This window comes from Bubalus kerabau, chromosome 7 (genome assembly GCF_029407905.1).
Source record: "Bubalus kerabau isolate K-KA32 ecotype Philippines breed swamp buffalo chromosome 7, PCC_UOA_SB_1v2, whole genome shotgun sequence".
Taxonomy (NCBI): domain Eukaryota; kingdom Metazoa; phylum Chordata; class Mammalia; order Artiodactyla; family Bovidae; genus Bubalus; species Bubalus kerabau.
Window position 1 is genome coordinate 33,033,489 of NC_073630.1, and position 15,278 is coordinate 33,048,766.

At 42.2% G+C, this 15,278-nt stretch overlaps 1 protein-coding gene across 3 annotated transcripts; it reads right to left on the reverse strand.

Annotated features, from left to right (window-relative positions):
- Positions 1–6,062: 6,062 nt before the first annotated feature.
- Positions 6,063–14,472, reverse strand: TIFA (TRAF interacting protein with forkhead associated domain). Of its 3 annotated transcripts, none has more exons than XM_055587975.1 (2): positions 14,132–14,472; positions 6,063–7,418 (listed from the first exon to the last, which is right to left on the reverse strand). In XM_055587975.1, the coding sequence occupies exons 1-2, from the start codon at positions 14,168–14,170 to the stop codon at positions 6,837–6,839; spliced, it is 621 nt and encodes a 206-aa protein (XP_055443950.1). In that variant the 5' UTR covers positions 14,171–14,472; the 3' UTR covers positions 6,063–6,836. The 3 variants fall into 3 exon arrangements, with proteins under 3 accessions (XP_055443950.1, XP_055443952.1, XP_055443951.1); XM_055587977.1 differs by lacking the exon at positions 14,132–14,472 and adding an exon at positions 13,274–13,602; XM_055587976.1 differs by lacking the exon at positions 14,132–14,472 and adding an exon at positions 7,589–7,694.
- Positions 14,473–15,278: the final 806 nt, after the last annotated feature.

Consider the following 15,278-nt stretch of genomic DNA (forward strand, 5'->3'; position numbering starts at 1 on the left):
AAAATGTTTGTGTTTGAACTGCTAAGAAAAGGATATCAATTTTCTTGTTTTATATGTTTATAGAAAACACTAGAATAACATTCATTTATTCAGCAAATATTGGAGAATCTACTATATCCGGTAGGATGTTAGTAAGAGTGAATTTTATTTGATGTATAATAGGAAGCCACTAATTTTTGTAAGCCAGTGTGTGCAGTGATAAGATTTGCATATTTGAAAGATTCCTCTATGGGTGAACGTTTGGTACTCCCAGTGGCACATGGAGTGGCTTGGATTGATAATTGCTGTAGGAATGCACAGTAGATTAACTGCAGAGGTAGACCAACAAGATTTTTTTTCCAGTTTTATTGAGATGTAATTGACACGGAGCACTGTATGAGTTTAAGCTATGCAGCATAATTTGACCTACATACCTCATGAAATGATTATCACAATGAATTTAGTGAACATTTATCGTGTTATACATATAAAATTAAATAGGAAAAAGTTATTTTTCTTGTGATGAGAGCTTAGTATTTACTGTTTTAACTTTCATATATAACATATAGCAGCGTTTACTTTAATATATTTATCATGTTGTACTGCTGCTGCTACTGCTAAGTTGCTTCAGTCGTGTCTGACTCTGTGCGACCCCATAGACAGCAGCCACCAGGTTCCCCGTCCCTGGGATTCTCCAGGCAAGAACACTGGAGTGGGTTGCCATTTCCTTCACCAGTGCATGAAAGTGAAAAGTGAAAGTGAAGTCGCTCAGTCGAGTCCGACTCCCAGCGACCCCATGGACTGCAGCCCACAAGGCTCCTCCGTCCATGGGATTTTCCAGGCAAGAGTACTGGAGTGGGGTGCCATTGCCTTCTCCATCATGTTGTACATTATATCCCTAGTACTTATTTATCTTATAACTGAAAATTTGTACCTTTTGACTGCCTTCTTCCAACTCACCCTCCCCTTCCCTTCCACTGCTGTTAATCACAAATCTGATCTGTTTTTTGTTGTTTTGTATTGTTTTTGAAGTATAATTGGCCTACAACACTGTTAGTTCCTGTTACACAACATAATGATTTGGTATTCCTATTATACATTTCAGAATGATTACCACAGTAAATCTAGTTATCATCTGTCACCATACAAAGATATTACTACATAGTTTTGACTTTTCCCCACACTGTGTATTTCATACCCATTACTCATTTATTTTGCAACTGGAAGTTTTTACCTCATAATCTTTCTCGCCTATTTCTTTGCTCCCTTTACCTACCCACCCCGCCTTTGGGAACCAGTTGTTTATTCTCTATGTCTATGACAGTTTTTGTTATGTTTGATTATTTGTGTTTTAGATTCCACATATAGTGAAATCACAGAGTATTCGTCTTTCCCTGACTTATTTCACTTAGCATCATACCCTCTGGGTCCATCCATGTCATTGCAAAAGGAAAGTCTTTGTCCTTTTTTATGGTTGAGTGATACACACACACCTTTATCCATTTACCTATTGATGGGCACTTTGGGTGCTTCCATCTCTCTGCTATTGTAAGTAATGCTCCAGTGAGCACTGGAGTGGGTATATCCTTTCTAACTAGTGTTTTTATTTTCTTCAGATAAGCATCCAGAGTAGAACTGCTGAATCATATCCTAGTTCTGTTTTTAATTTTTTGAGGAATCTCCACACTGTTCTCTGTAGTGGCTGCACCAATTTACATCCCCACCAGAAGTGCACAAGGGTTCCTTCTTCTACACATCTATTCAGCTTGTTATTTCTTGTCTTTTTAATAATAGCCATTCTGACAGACGTGAGGTGGTATCTTACTGTGGTTCTGATTTGCATTCCCCTAATGATTAGTGATGTTGAGCATCTTTTCACGTGCCCATTGGCCATCTGTATGTTGTCTCTGGAAAAACATCTTTAGATCCTCTGCCCATAAACTGTAGGGTGATGCAGTCAGCACGGGGCCCTTGTGACCTTGCTCACCTTGCATATCCACATAGCAACACTCAACCATAGCCGGACACACATCTTGACAGAAAGCCCTATGATCCTCCATGGAACATGGCAAGACAGGCAGTCTTAGAGGAGCTACACAGGGCCATTTATCATCTGCCTCGTATCTTGTAGAAGGCTGCTGTGAGGCAATTTCTGATCCCACTCGCTGGTTCCAGGGTGGCATGGGATTTCCACATTCAGGTACAGTATGTAGGCTAATAAAACTGCTTGGTTGGGGTTTACAGTTGGCCCCTCAATAACAGACCTACCCTCCACTTAAGGCATCTGTCATCTGGGCCCCCTGGTTCAGTGTCAGCTAGGGACATCCCTAGGGACCCGAGATATGGGTCACTGACTCCACACTGGCCTTGCTTTTGCTGTCAGTGAGTAATAAACTCTCTAAATCTATTTGAGCTCATTGCCTCCCTACTGGCCAAGTCTGTGGAAGGATGACAGCCAAGCCTAGCAGCCGCAGCTAACTCTTGACAGTAACGTCTTGGTTTCTGACTTAGATGTAGTAGGAGGTACAGTATGGGAAATGAAAGTTCCGTTTTGGAAAGTTAAATCTGAGGTATCTATAAAAAACAGAAATGAAGATGCCAAGTAGGTGACGGGGATATATGTCTGCAGCTTAGAGAATGGGTACAAGTTTAGGAGTCAGTAGTAGAAGGAAATGGCAACCCACTCCAGTATTCTTGCCTGGAGAATCCCAGGGACAGAGGAGCCTAGTGGGCTGCTGTCTGTGGGGTCGCACAGAGTCAGACACGACTGAAGCGACTTAGCAGCAGCAGCAGGTGAATAGTAATGTTAAGTCATTATTCCAGCTGAGATCCTCCTGAGGAAGCTGGCAGAGAAGCCCAACTAAGTGCTGACCTTTAAAAGTCAGGGATAGAGAATGGGTCAGAAGCAGCAGATACGGGAGGAATTTGAGGAACCAAAGAACGGTGTCACCAGAGTCAGAAAAAGAGAGGAGTCAGTGATATCAAGTGTAACTTGGGCGCTGAGAGAAAGGACGGCTGCATCAGGTGGCTCTGGGGACAGGAATATTTGTTGCTTGTGATCATTTTTTCAAATGAAAGGATGGAAACTGAGAAGTATCTTGTAAGAGATGAAGAATAAAGAATGGTCAGTGTAGGCAATTTATTTGAAAAGTTGCTGTCAGAGCAAGAAACGGGGTAACTGGAGGGTATGTGGAGTTCAGATGCTAGAACTTTTAAAATGATACAACCAGGAATTACACCGGCTTTCAATTTTTTATCCAGTAATTGGAGAAATACATCTTTTTAGTAGAGGTCCGAATTTTCATTTTACTTTAAAGATGTCCTAGTCATAATTTTAGAACACAGACATCTAAAAAGGACTATATCAAATATATTAATAGTGTTCTCCCATATTCATTTACTTGGTACCTCTGATTAATTATCTGGCAGTAAAGGAGATCATGAAAGAGTTCAGTATCAAACACAGATTTCCAGTATCTGACTCTTATATCCTCAGGAAGTATTAAAGCTGAAAATGAAATTAAATTGGAAAAATGATATTAAATTTTTATGTGAGACTTTTAATATTACAAATTAAAGGAGTTCTTTCTGACACTCAGAAGTAAGCAGTACTGTCTTTTGTAATAAGTCTTTTCTATGCAACCGCTAAATATAAGGGCCTGCTTGTGCTCACTGCTATTCATAATAACATGTACTATGCATAACAGGGTGGTTCTTTAGTTCAATTGGTTTTCACAGAAACCCTTCACAGGAGGCACTGTTTCCTGCTTTCTCAGAAGAGGAAACTGAAACTCAGAGCTAATGACAAGTTACACAGGAAATGGTAGCTAAACCCAAGCAGTATGATTCAGAGCCCACACTCAGCACTACACAGAATTGTTTTTTTGAGGCTTTTCTGAAGTTTGGAGGCTTTTTAACTATTAGACTAAGTCTGTCTGTCTTTGGGTGACTGAAAGATTGTTTTGAGATATAAAAAATCAGATTATTGCAAAAAGGCATTCTGACTTAAGGTGAAGTTCCACTATCGTTTTTTGGCCACGCTGTGTGGCTGGCGGAAATCTCACTTCCCTAACCAGGGACTGAACCGGTATCCTCAGCAGTGAAAGCAAGGAGTTCTAACCACTGGACAGCCAGGAATTCCCACGTCATACCTCATCTTGACTATCTAACCTCAGAAGTTTCCTGTTTTAAAATGTTACCACCTTGAGCTTCCCTGGTGGCTCAGTGGTAAGGAATCCATCTGCCAGTGCAAGAGACCAGGTTTGACCCCTGCTCTGGGAAGATTCCCACGTGCCGCAGAGCAGCTAAGCCCGTACACCCAACTATTGAGCCCATGTACCACAACTACTAAAGCCCACACACCCTGGAGCCCGTGCCCCACAAGTCAATCCACTGCAATGAGAAGCTCGTGCACTGCAACTAGAGAGGAGCTCCTGCTCACCTCAACTAGAGAAAAAGACCACACAGCAACACAGAGCCAGCACCGCCAGGAATAAAACATTTTTAAAAAAAATGTTACTACCTTGATACGGACTTTTGAGAAGTGATTCCGCTAACACTATTAAGAAAGGTGTTGTGTTTCCCTGCATCTTACAATGGTCTCTCGGTAAGCAGTGCCAAGCTGGCTCAGCTCTAGTCCCTCAGTAGCCTTCAACCCACAACAAAATGTTGAAACCAGAAACAGAACTAAAATTACTGCTTTCCTATTTTTTTCACCAGTGTCACTGCCCTAAATGCATTGCTTAAAAAGATACCACTGGCCAAATAAATATTTTTATATAGGTTGAATAGTAGAAGGGTGAGTGAGTGGACTTAGGGACAATTTGTATCAACTAGTAGCCCAGGGAATTCCAACCACAGCTTTTCAAGCACTCATCCTCCATCGTGACTTGAGATGGAAGATCTAATTGTTTCAATCAGGGTTCAGAGAGTAAAGAGTAACCTCACCTGTTGTTTTAACATAACAATTACTATAAGGAATTAAACAGATGTTGGAGAACTGAAAAAGTTAAAAAGGGCCATTACATAGAAAGTGAAGGTCACTCAGTCGTGTCTGACTCTTTGAGACCCCATGGACTACACAGTCCATGGAATTCTCCAGGTCAGAATACTGGAGTGGGTAGCCATTCCCTTCTCCAGGGGATCTTCCCAACCCAGAGATCAAACTCAGATCCCTGGCATTGCAGGCAGATTCTTCACCAGCTGAGCCACCAGGGAAGCCCAGATAACTTAGAAGCAGCTACCAAAGATAAACACACAACATATATAACTAGTGTTAACACTAGTTATCTCCCAGTAATAAAATACTAGCTAATTTTTCTACAAGGCCTACTAATTAAATACTACACTCATGTTAGAGCATAAAAGTAATGCTTCCTCAGATCAGTCAATGCTGTAGATAGCCGAGACAGAATCTTCTAGAATGTAGTTATATAATCATATAGCATATGAGACTTCACCATTGGAAAGCCCCCCTTGTCATAAAGTTGCAGGTTCAAGAAGACACTGCCTATAACACTGGCACCAATTAATACACCCCTCTACTTAAAGAGCCCAAGAAAAAAATCAGTTCCTGGGGCAAATGAGCCCTTGAGGATTGAAAATGTTTCACAACTTAGCTGCAGTGTGTAGTCAGACACCAATATTTTTGTTCGCCCTCACCCCCAAACCATGTCATACCTTATCTAGACTGTCTAACCTCAGACCCCAACCCACTGTGGCCATTTGTTGAGAAAATGCTTTTCCTTTGCACATGATCACTGATTGGAGCAGCCGTGACTTAACGTGGCCTGAGGAGAGTTGATCCGTAGAATGGGGACCTGGCCGAAGCTGACCCTTTTTCTTTGGACTGGAATTAGCAGGGCTGTCTTCAGGTGGCTGATCAGTAACGTATGAAATCTGGGAGCTGCTGCTGGCCACCTGCCCCCGTGTGGAGGTAGGAACAAAGGGAGAAGGGAGCCAGCATGCGCTGAGGGACACAGCAGGATGCGTCTGAATTCACAGCCTTTGCGTGGCCCCCTGCATTCCTCCCTTACAGACGTCAGCAACAGTTCTTCCTTCAGAAGGAGTTCCAAAGAAAACGGTTAGAGGATTAGACTTTGACTTTATTTGGTACATAGTTGTTGTTAAAATTTTGAATTCATGGAGTTAAAAACCCTGTAGTACATTAAAAAACTAAAATTTGGTACACAAAATAATAATTCTAAACAGTGGTTCACTGAAATGTTTATAAAGTATCAGTTTCACATACTGAATATAGAAAAGGAGAACAGTGTTCTTGGGAATAAACACTAATTCTATAGATAAAAAACACAGAAAATCAAGGTATTATTGCTCAAATAAGTAAGTCTTCCCATATTAAAACCTCAATGGCACACACACTAAAACATGCCCTGTTGTAATACTCTGGTACTATAAATCCAACAGGCTACAACACACATAATTTGCTTGTAGCCTTGACCTTGAAAACAAATGGCTGCTGTGAAATAGTATGACCAAACCAAGAGATGATAACATACAAATCAAAATGAAACAATACAAAACATAGGAAAAAAATCAGGCATAAAAAGAAAAGAACATAACCTTATTTTGAGAACACTGTTCCTTCATCATGAAGAATACATGTTGTACCATTCATGCTCTCATATACACTTAAGAGAAATTCTTCATACATCCAACAATGCAACGGGTGACTCAATTACTAACACAATTTGCAGACTTCAAACAATAATACCAGATCTCAAACTTAGCTTTAACAAATGACAGTACAATACTATACTAAGAAACTTAGTAAGTGGAATGCCTATAAAACGAGTACAGAGTTCTTCGTCCTTCATAATTCTCTTAGCTTTCAGCATTTACCACTCATTTTCACCCACTTCCATGGGAGAATTGTTTAGAGTCAAACAGGATGAATAGCTGCCACACTCAGGTATGGGCTCCTGGGAAAGCCAGTTGTTTTCTTGCAGGAGAGGTTTTGTCGACAAAGAAAACTGAATCTCAAAAAATTCTAATGACTCTCCATCTTCCTTCTCTACCAGGAACTGATAGTCGCCAAACCTAATCATGCATTTGTCTGGCAGATCCATTTTATTTAGGTAGCCCAGCTCCTTGTTGTCCACAAGCAGACTGATCTTCTTACTCATATTTTTAATTTCAAAAGAGACAACTGAACTATTAAACTTTTTAAACAGCTGTAGAGAAAACTGAACTCGAGAAACCTGTTTGTCCTGAAAGGTATAACGACAGGTGTTAGAATTTCGGCCAAATTTCACCACTTCGCTGGTGGGGAGTTTCTCTCGGTTAAAAAACCTTATTGATTGGAATATTCCACTTCGCTGGTGGCCAGGATGGTAAAGAGTCATCTGGAGACAAGTTACTGTCTCTTCTGTGTCCGCATCCTCAAAACTGGACATGATGAGCACCGGAATCTGACCTGCCTGCAACAATTAAATCAGCACATTAGTTCACCCCAGAGATCAGATTCTGAGATCTTTGATTCCAATATTTTGATGAAAAGCTTTCCAATAGGTAACTGATTTAGACTTTAAGAAAACAATACATAGGCGAGATGCTTTCATTTAACTAGTAGATATGTGAAATCTTTTACCAAGCCCCATATGAACTGGTGCATTATATTTTCTTCTCTTTCATTTCCAATTTGACAGTAAGACCATAATCTGGACAATAACAAGGAATGACTTGATAAAATGATTTAGTGGGGGGAAGCATACAGAGACTTCAGTTCCTTTCTCATTTAAATAGGATGACTTGGGCCCAGACCAAATAGAACAGCTGCCTGTACTTTAGGAAGAAAATCAGGAATAAAGAATCTCTTTGGGGGTGGGAGGTGGGAGGAAGGTTCAAGGGGGAGAGGAAATATGTATACTGATTCATGTTGATATGTGGCAGAAACCAACACAACATGGTAAAGCAATTATCTTCCAATTAAAAATAAGTGAATTTTTTTAAAAAAAGAATCCCTTTGGTTTAAATCCTCAGAGGATATACATATAAGGAAAACCTACAGTTTACTAGCTAAATTAAAATGTAATGTATTGTGAATTTTGTATTATTTTGGATGGAACAGTATGAATAACTGTCATACTCAGAGAAAGGCTTCTGTGATTTTTACTGTGTATTATCCTGACTAAAGAAATGTAGACGTTAGAAACAAGGAACTGCAACATTTGTCCTTTATATCCTGATTTAGATTTCTAGTATACGTAAAGGGGTAAAAATAGTAAGTGCTTTAAATATTCTACAATTTTTAAATTTAGACATTATACACTTTTTATTTTAAAAAATCATCAATTTCCACAAGGTAGTTCTAAATATCATAGTCTGTACTCATACTGGAGTTATTTGTTTTTGTCAATGGTTCCTAATGACTGGACAGACAAACTGTCATTTACCCCAAGCAGGACAATCTAACTGTTCTTAACCACATCTCTCTAGAGTGCATGGCCCTGTGGTGACCTTTCCTCCACTTCACTGTATGTACCTTCAATAGTCAGTGGAGTAGTTTAAGCAGCAAAACAAAGCAATTAGTTACTAAAATCTGTGAAAGGTTTGACACAAAACTGCCACTTTAAAACTAATTCGCTTTAAAAGAATTACATGCACATGATTTTAAAAATTCACTTAAAAAAGGATCTTTTTAAGTATCTTCCCTCTCTGACCTAATCGTTTTTTTTTTTTTAACTCTTCCAGAGCCAACCATTGTAAAAGTTGGTTTTATCCTTACAGAATTCTTTACCCAACAAGCAAAATTTCGTGTTCAAAGACATACACATTTTCTACAAAGAAAAAATTTTCTTACACAAATAGGAACATACTGTATTTAGTTCTAGACCTTGCATTTTTTTCAGTTAATAATACAAGTGGGTGATTTGTTTCCATTTATCTATACACGTAAATATACCTCAGTCTTAAACAGCTGCATAGAATTCCTTTAAACTAGTGCGGTGGTAAATTACACCAGGAGATGGAATGAAACTGAGTGATCCCTGCATTCTTTAAATACTATATAGTATTTACAGTGGGGTTTGGGGAGCAACAGTCTTAAGGTAATCTGTAGTTTTACTGGTTTTTGTCTGCCATCTATATTAGATATTGCTATCAAAATTATGCTTGCTAAACAGGAAAAAAAACAGAATGTTTTCTTTCCATGATGTTTGCTTTTAAAGTACAATCTTTTCTTCTGTTTTGCATAGTTGTATTGCTAAAAATCAAACTCAGTTTATTGAATTACTCAAATGATCTAACAAAGCAAAATTTTTTATTGATTTAGAAATATATTTTTAATTTGCTTTCATAATAAGTTCTTTCTTAACATTATTATATCATATTGCCTTAGCCAATCAGACAACAAATGCCCAGCTATAAGCAGAAAAGGAGAAGAATACTCAAAATCTTGGGGCAAGGGTAGTAAAAATTGCTATGAAACCAAAGGCAGCAACAATTAACACACTGTGGGTAGAACTGGTTAATCACCATGATTTGAAAATACTTTAATTACAATACTAAAGTCATTATTCAAGAAGCAGACAGCTTAAAGGGGAATAATTATAACAAGTCATGAGATGATGCAATTAGTGGCCGACAAGAAAAGAATTCACTGTTAAAAAGTAAAAAACCTAAAAAGAGCAAGAATCTATCATCATGATCTCCGCCTTGTCTGGGCTACACTGCCATCACTCAAATTCATTCTTGGGCTTTGCACAGTAACAGTTCCAAAAGGAGACCTGGATTTTAAAACGCAGTATATTCTGGATACTGTCTTTTGGTAACACCCAACTTTTGTTCTTGTGATCTTTGTATAACCTATTAGCTTAGAATTTAGTCTTTTGAGCAAATCCACCATCAAGAAAATTTTGCCCTATACAGGCTCTTGATGCCTAGTTACCCAGGGCAGATATATTATTCACTGCAGAGGAAAAATCTGGCATTTTGGTTATAAATCGGGTGAATCAATTCTCAGCTTTTGATGAACTTCTGGTTTCACAACTGTGACCCTCCAGCAAACACTGAGGTACACTGTGTTACCATCTGCTGCCCCTCACTACCAGACCTATCCCTACTGGTTCTGCCCCTTTGGAAAAATGATACTTCCCATTCCAGTGTCAACCATATTAAAGAAATGTGAATGGAAGTAACATGCAAGCTTATTTCCAAGGGTAGGTTTTAAAAACCACTATGTAGATAGACCTGTCTCTCCTCCTTCCATATGCCACAGCAGTGCCACGGAAGGAGCAGCTAAGCATGGGGTCTCAAAGGTGAGGGCCAAAGACAGAACCATAGAGACTTATAATATGAGCAGCAAGTCAACCCTCCTTCTAAGCAGTTACTGAGCCATGATGTTCCCTAACATACGCACTCACCTTTCTTATGAATATATGAAATGATCACAGAGCCCAACAGTAACAAGACTGCCACTTACTGTATGCTTTCATATGCCAGGCACAGTGCTAGCTCTTTATACATCAGTCTCAGTATCAGTTCACTCACTCAGTCGTGTCTGACTTTTTGCAACCCCATGAATTGCAGCACGCCAGGCCTCCCTGTCCATCACCAACTCCCGGAGTCCACCCAAACCCCTGTCCATCAAGTCAGTGATGCCATCCAACCATCTCATCCTCTGTCATCCCCTTCTCCTCCTGCCCTCAATATTTCCCAGCATCAGTGTCTTTTCAAATGAGTCAGCTCTTCGCATCAGGTGGCCCAAGTTACTGGAGTTTCAGCTTCAACATCAGTCCTTCCAATGAACACCCAGGACTGATCTCTTTCAGGATGGACTGGTTGGATTTTGCAGTCCAGAGGACTCTCAAGAGTCTTCTCCAACACCACAGGTCAAAAGCATCAATTCTTCGGTGCTCAGCTTTCTTTATAGTCCAACTCTCACATCCATACATGACTACTGGAAAAACCATAGCCTTGACTAGATGGACCTTTGTTGACAAAGTGATGTCTCTGCTTTTTAATATGCTGTCTAGGTTGGTCATAACTTTTCTTCCAAGGAGTAAGTGTCTTTTAATTTCATTGCTGCAATCACCATCTGCAGTGATTTTGGAGCCCAAAAAAATAAAGTCAGCCACTGTTTCCACTGTTTCCCCATCTATTTCCCATGAAGTGGTGGGCCCAGATGCTATGATCTTAATTTTCTGAATGTTGAGCTTTAAGCCAACTTTTTCACTCTTCTCTTTCACTTTCAGTTCTTCTTCACGTTCTGCCATAAGGGTGGTGTCATCTGCATCTCTGAGGTTATTGATACTATCTGCTTTTCAAAATAACCGGTCAAAATCACCACGTCACAGATGAGGGAGCTAAGTCTCAGAGGGTTTAGCTAGGTAGCCCAGGTCACAAACCGCTACCAAAAAGAGGATTCAAACACAGCAGAAATGCACACTCTCTCTTGCCAACTACAAACATCACTACTCCGTTACCAGTTACTTCACAAACTATAGCAGCCAATCAGCAGAGAAGAGGGCCATGGGGCGGGTGTGCCAGAACTAGCAAGACACCAGGAATCTAGTGTTGAAAAGAAAAATGCACTGTTACTGCCTCCTCGTAGGAGAAGAGGCTGTGAAGCACCAGATTACAGCGAGTATCAGTTATCCTTAAGCCTGATGTATGTATGTTGGCATGTCTCTAGTAATTATGGTGGCTGGTTAGGGAGCTCCAAAGTTAGTGAACCATCGTCTCAGACTTCAGGGAACTTAGAAACTAAGCTATTCATTAATTTCCAGAGCTGCAAGTTCCCTGTACAAAGTGACCTGAATCTCTGACATTTCAGAGTGGTCAGGAGAAAAAGAAACTAACAAAAAAAAAAAAATCAAAATGATAAAATTGGTGGCTCTTTTATTTAAATAATCTCTAATGTGCAGGTGCTCAAAAGTAGCTTTTTCAAATCTGTTTGGCCTAAGTTATCAAAGAAACCTAAGAACAAGAGCTTATAGTGAGGGAGCTTCTAGAGAGGGAACCTGGGGTAGGGGGTGGAAAGGAGGCATTCCACTGCACACTCTGTACCTGTGGGATTTTATACCATGTGCATCTAATATCTATTCAAACATATAACAAGTATTTTCTTTACAAAGTCAGAAAGCGTTAGTTAGTCACTCAGTCGTGTCTGACTCTTTGTGACCCCATGGACTGTAGCCCGCCAGGGTCCTCTGTCCATGGAATTCTCCAGGCAAGAATGCTGGAGGGGGTTGCCATGCCCTTCTCCAGGGGATCTTCCCCACCCAGGGATCAAACCTGGGTCTCCCACATTGCAGGCAGATTCTTTACCATCTGAGCCAACTGGGAGGTCACAAACCCCCTGATTTTTATGGAACTAAATGGAGTTAGAAATTATCATCAAAGCTGGTAAACTATGTTCTCTATCAAAAAGCTGTAAAACACTGGAATGATGTGTGGCATACAGTAATATCTGTGTTAACAAATCAACACATTAACTTTGCTGACACTGAGCTAACCGGAAAGGAAGAGAAAACTTGGAAGCACAGCAAAAAACAGCTCTCCTGACCCTCCGCACCAGGTCATCACCCAGCAGTGTGGCCCTGAAGACAAACGGAACGTTGAGCAGAATCAATACTTAGTTGAGCAACAGGTCTTGCTAAAAGAGTCGTAAAAACCAAAATCAGCAGGAGGAAAGCCTTAGTAAAAGCTCAGGGTTTCCCCCCCAGAGATGGTGTCTTTCTCCCACTCTGCCTGATCGGCTTGTTTCCAGCCAAAATTGCTGCGTCGGATTCTCCGTGGCAGCGGATTTCCGCTGCGAGGCTCAGTGTGCATTCAAGCTCCAAAAAAGTTGGGAAATTCCTTTCAATCTGAAAGCTAGAGAAAGTCCCAGAAAACCACGGATTACGTTATTTTCCTAACCAAGCAGGCTGAAGCAAGGCAGGGGTACACGCAATCGAGCGGTAAGCTACACTTCATAAATTGAAGTGTAGCTCACCGCTACACTTATTTTCTATTTACTAAAGGGGGGGGGGGCGGGGGGGTACTTTGCAAAGCACAGAAAAGTACAAGGAACACGCATCCCAATAGTTCCTGTCAGTGCTCCTCTGCTCCATTTATAAATATTCTTCTATTTTGTAAAGCTAAAATCACGCCGTAAATAATCGCTCGAGCGTCTGCCCGCAGCCCAGCCAGCGGGAGGAGCAGGTGATGACTTTCCCTGCAACGCTCCGGAAGACTCCTGGACAGAGCTTCTCTCTCCAGGGGATAAATAGACACGACGCAGCCCCACTTCACCCCCGACCCCGGGCCCCCCAGACCGCCACCTGGCAGGTACCTTGGGTTTCGAGTGTCCGTGAACTTCCCTTCGCTTTCTCAGCGCGGCACGGGGTTAATGCGCGCGAGCCCGCCGAGGCCCGGGGTCGCGGGACGCCCACCGCCGACCGCCACGCTCGCTCACCGCACCGCAGCCGGGGAGGGCGCCCGCCGGCTACGCCGCACCTCCTGCGCGGGGGGCTTGGGGTTGGGGACGGGGCGACAGGACCGAGGGGGAGAGGGACGCAGATGCAGCCCAGTCGGGGGCTACAGGGGCTACGGAAACTGCGGGCTCCAGGCCCCGTGGCGCGCGCGGCAACTCCTTCCACCGACAGGCCGAGTGCGCCCCCTCCCCCGAGCCCTCCCTTAAGTAGACTGAAAGCGCGGAGGTTCCCGGACTCCGCCCGGCCCTCCGCCCACCCCGCCCCGCTCCGCCCTGGCGTCTTCTGCCCGTCGCCAGCCGCCTTTTCAGACCTAAAGCCCAGCCTCCAGGTCGGGTGTGAAGCGCGATAAGCCCGGCTGGGACCCCGCTTGCCAAACAAGGGCCCCTCCGAAGAGGATGTGAATTTTGAAAAGGGGACGCGATCACCACAACAGTAAGGGCGACTTTCTCCGGCACCCCGCCCCGCCCCCCCCAAACAAACACACTGCCAAGGGTGGGGAGAGAAGAGCTGAATTAACCTAGCAAGCAAGCCAGGTGCAGGGCCTCATTTATTCTTTTCTAATCGTCACAGTCGGGAGAGTAGGTCCCCCTTACAGATGAGTAAACTGAGGCCCAGAAAGTGGTTAGGTTTCCGGGGGGCGGGGGGAGGGGAGCGGCAGGTTTTAAACTTGCCCCAGAGCTCCTAAGCCACCTCCTGCTACCCCATGGTGCCCTCACCTTACAGCCGAGCATCCAGGGGCTTCCTCTCCCCGCCATCCACCTGAAGGGACTCCTCACTCAACACCCAGGGTCCCGGGTTCCAAAAGTAAGGGCTGATAACACAACCTCCCAAGAGGCTTTTATAACTTAGGGTGAACAAGCTGATACTATTTTCCTGCCTCAAGGAGATTTGCGATGAACTAAAGGTGGAGAGAGCCTAAAGACAATAGCTGTCTAGAGGGTGACAGGAGGCTGTGTGAGGAGGAAAAGGACCCAGAACAGCAGCAGGAGGACAAAGCTTGCAGCGACCGAGGTCGTACTGGCCCATTTACTCCAGGGCTTGGGAAACCGCCCACCAATTCTGGTAACTGTCTGGTGAAAGCCTTTCATTTGTCTGGGCTCCACCCTTGACTCCATGAGTGCTTGTTTATGGGTCCATTTCTCCAGCAATAAAACAACGGTGATGCTTGCTCTTGCTTCACCACTTGATAAAGAGGTTCTGAGGAAGGGTTAGGTATTGAGCTCTCAGAGTTACATATAATCAAGAACCATAAGGCTGAGAAAGGATGAGCGCATCTTTAAGTGAAGCGGATTCCTGTAAGGCTGCATTTTGTTCGTTAATCATCAACACTTGCCGTTTCTTCCCTGAAAGAGAGACAGTCACTACCTTTTTTCTGTCAAAGAACATTAGAGCAGGTGGAAGATAAGACATGCAATTTGACTACACCAATAAAGTCACACAAGAAAATAATGTTATCTGAATTGCAGCATCTGATCTCTAACCTTTAAAATGAAAGAAGATATGAAAATGCTCTATAAATTGCAAAGGATTATTTAACTCAGTTCTATTGATGAACTAATAGACAAATGATAAAATTCATGATGCTGAACATTATCCCATGTTTCTCTGTCCTTTAAGATGACTTATTTGATTTGCTAAATTACCCAAAGTGAAATTTGAATAAGCCTTCAATTCCAGGTCAGACTCTAAGCTCAGTAATCGTTTTCTCCCTCTGACAACTGGTTAAAAATAATGGGCCTTAAACCAAAAATGGCTTGTGCGAGATGAGAAACAGCCAAGAGCGCACCTTTGAAAAGTTTTTGTTCCTTAAAGGTTTGAAGAGACGTTTGGTGCTGGCTACAGCTCCCGGTTTCAAACTATACC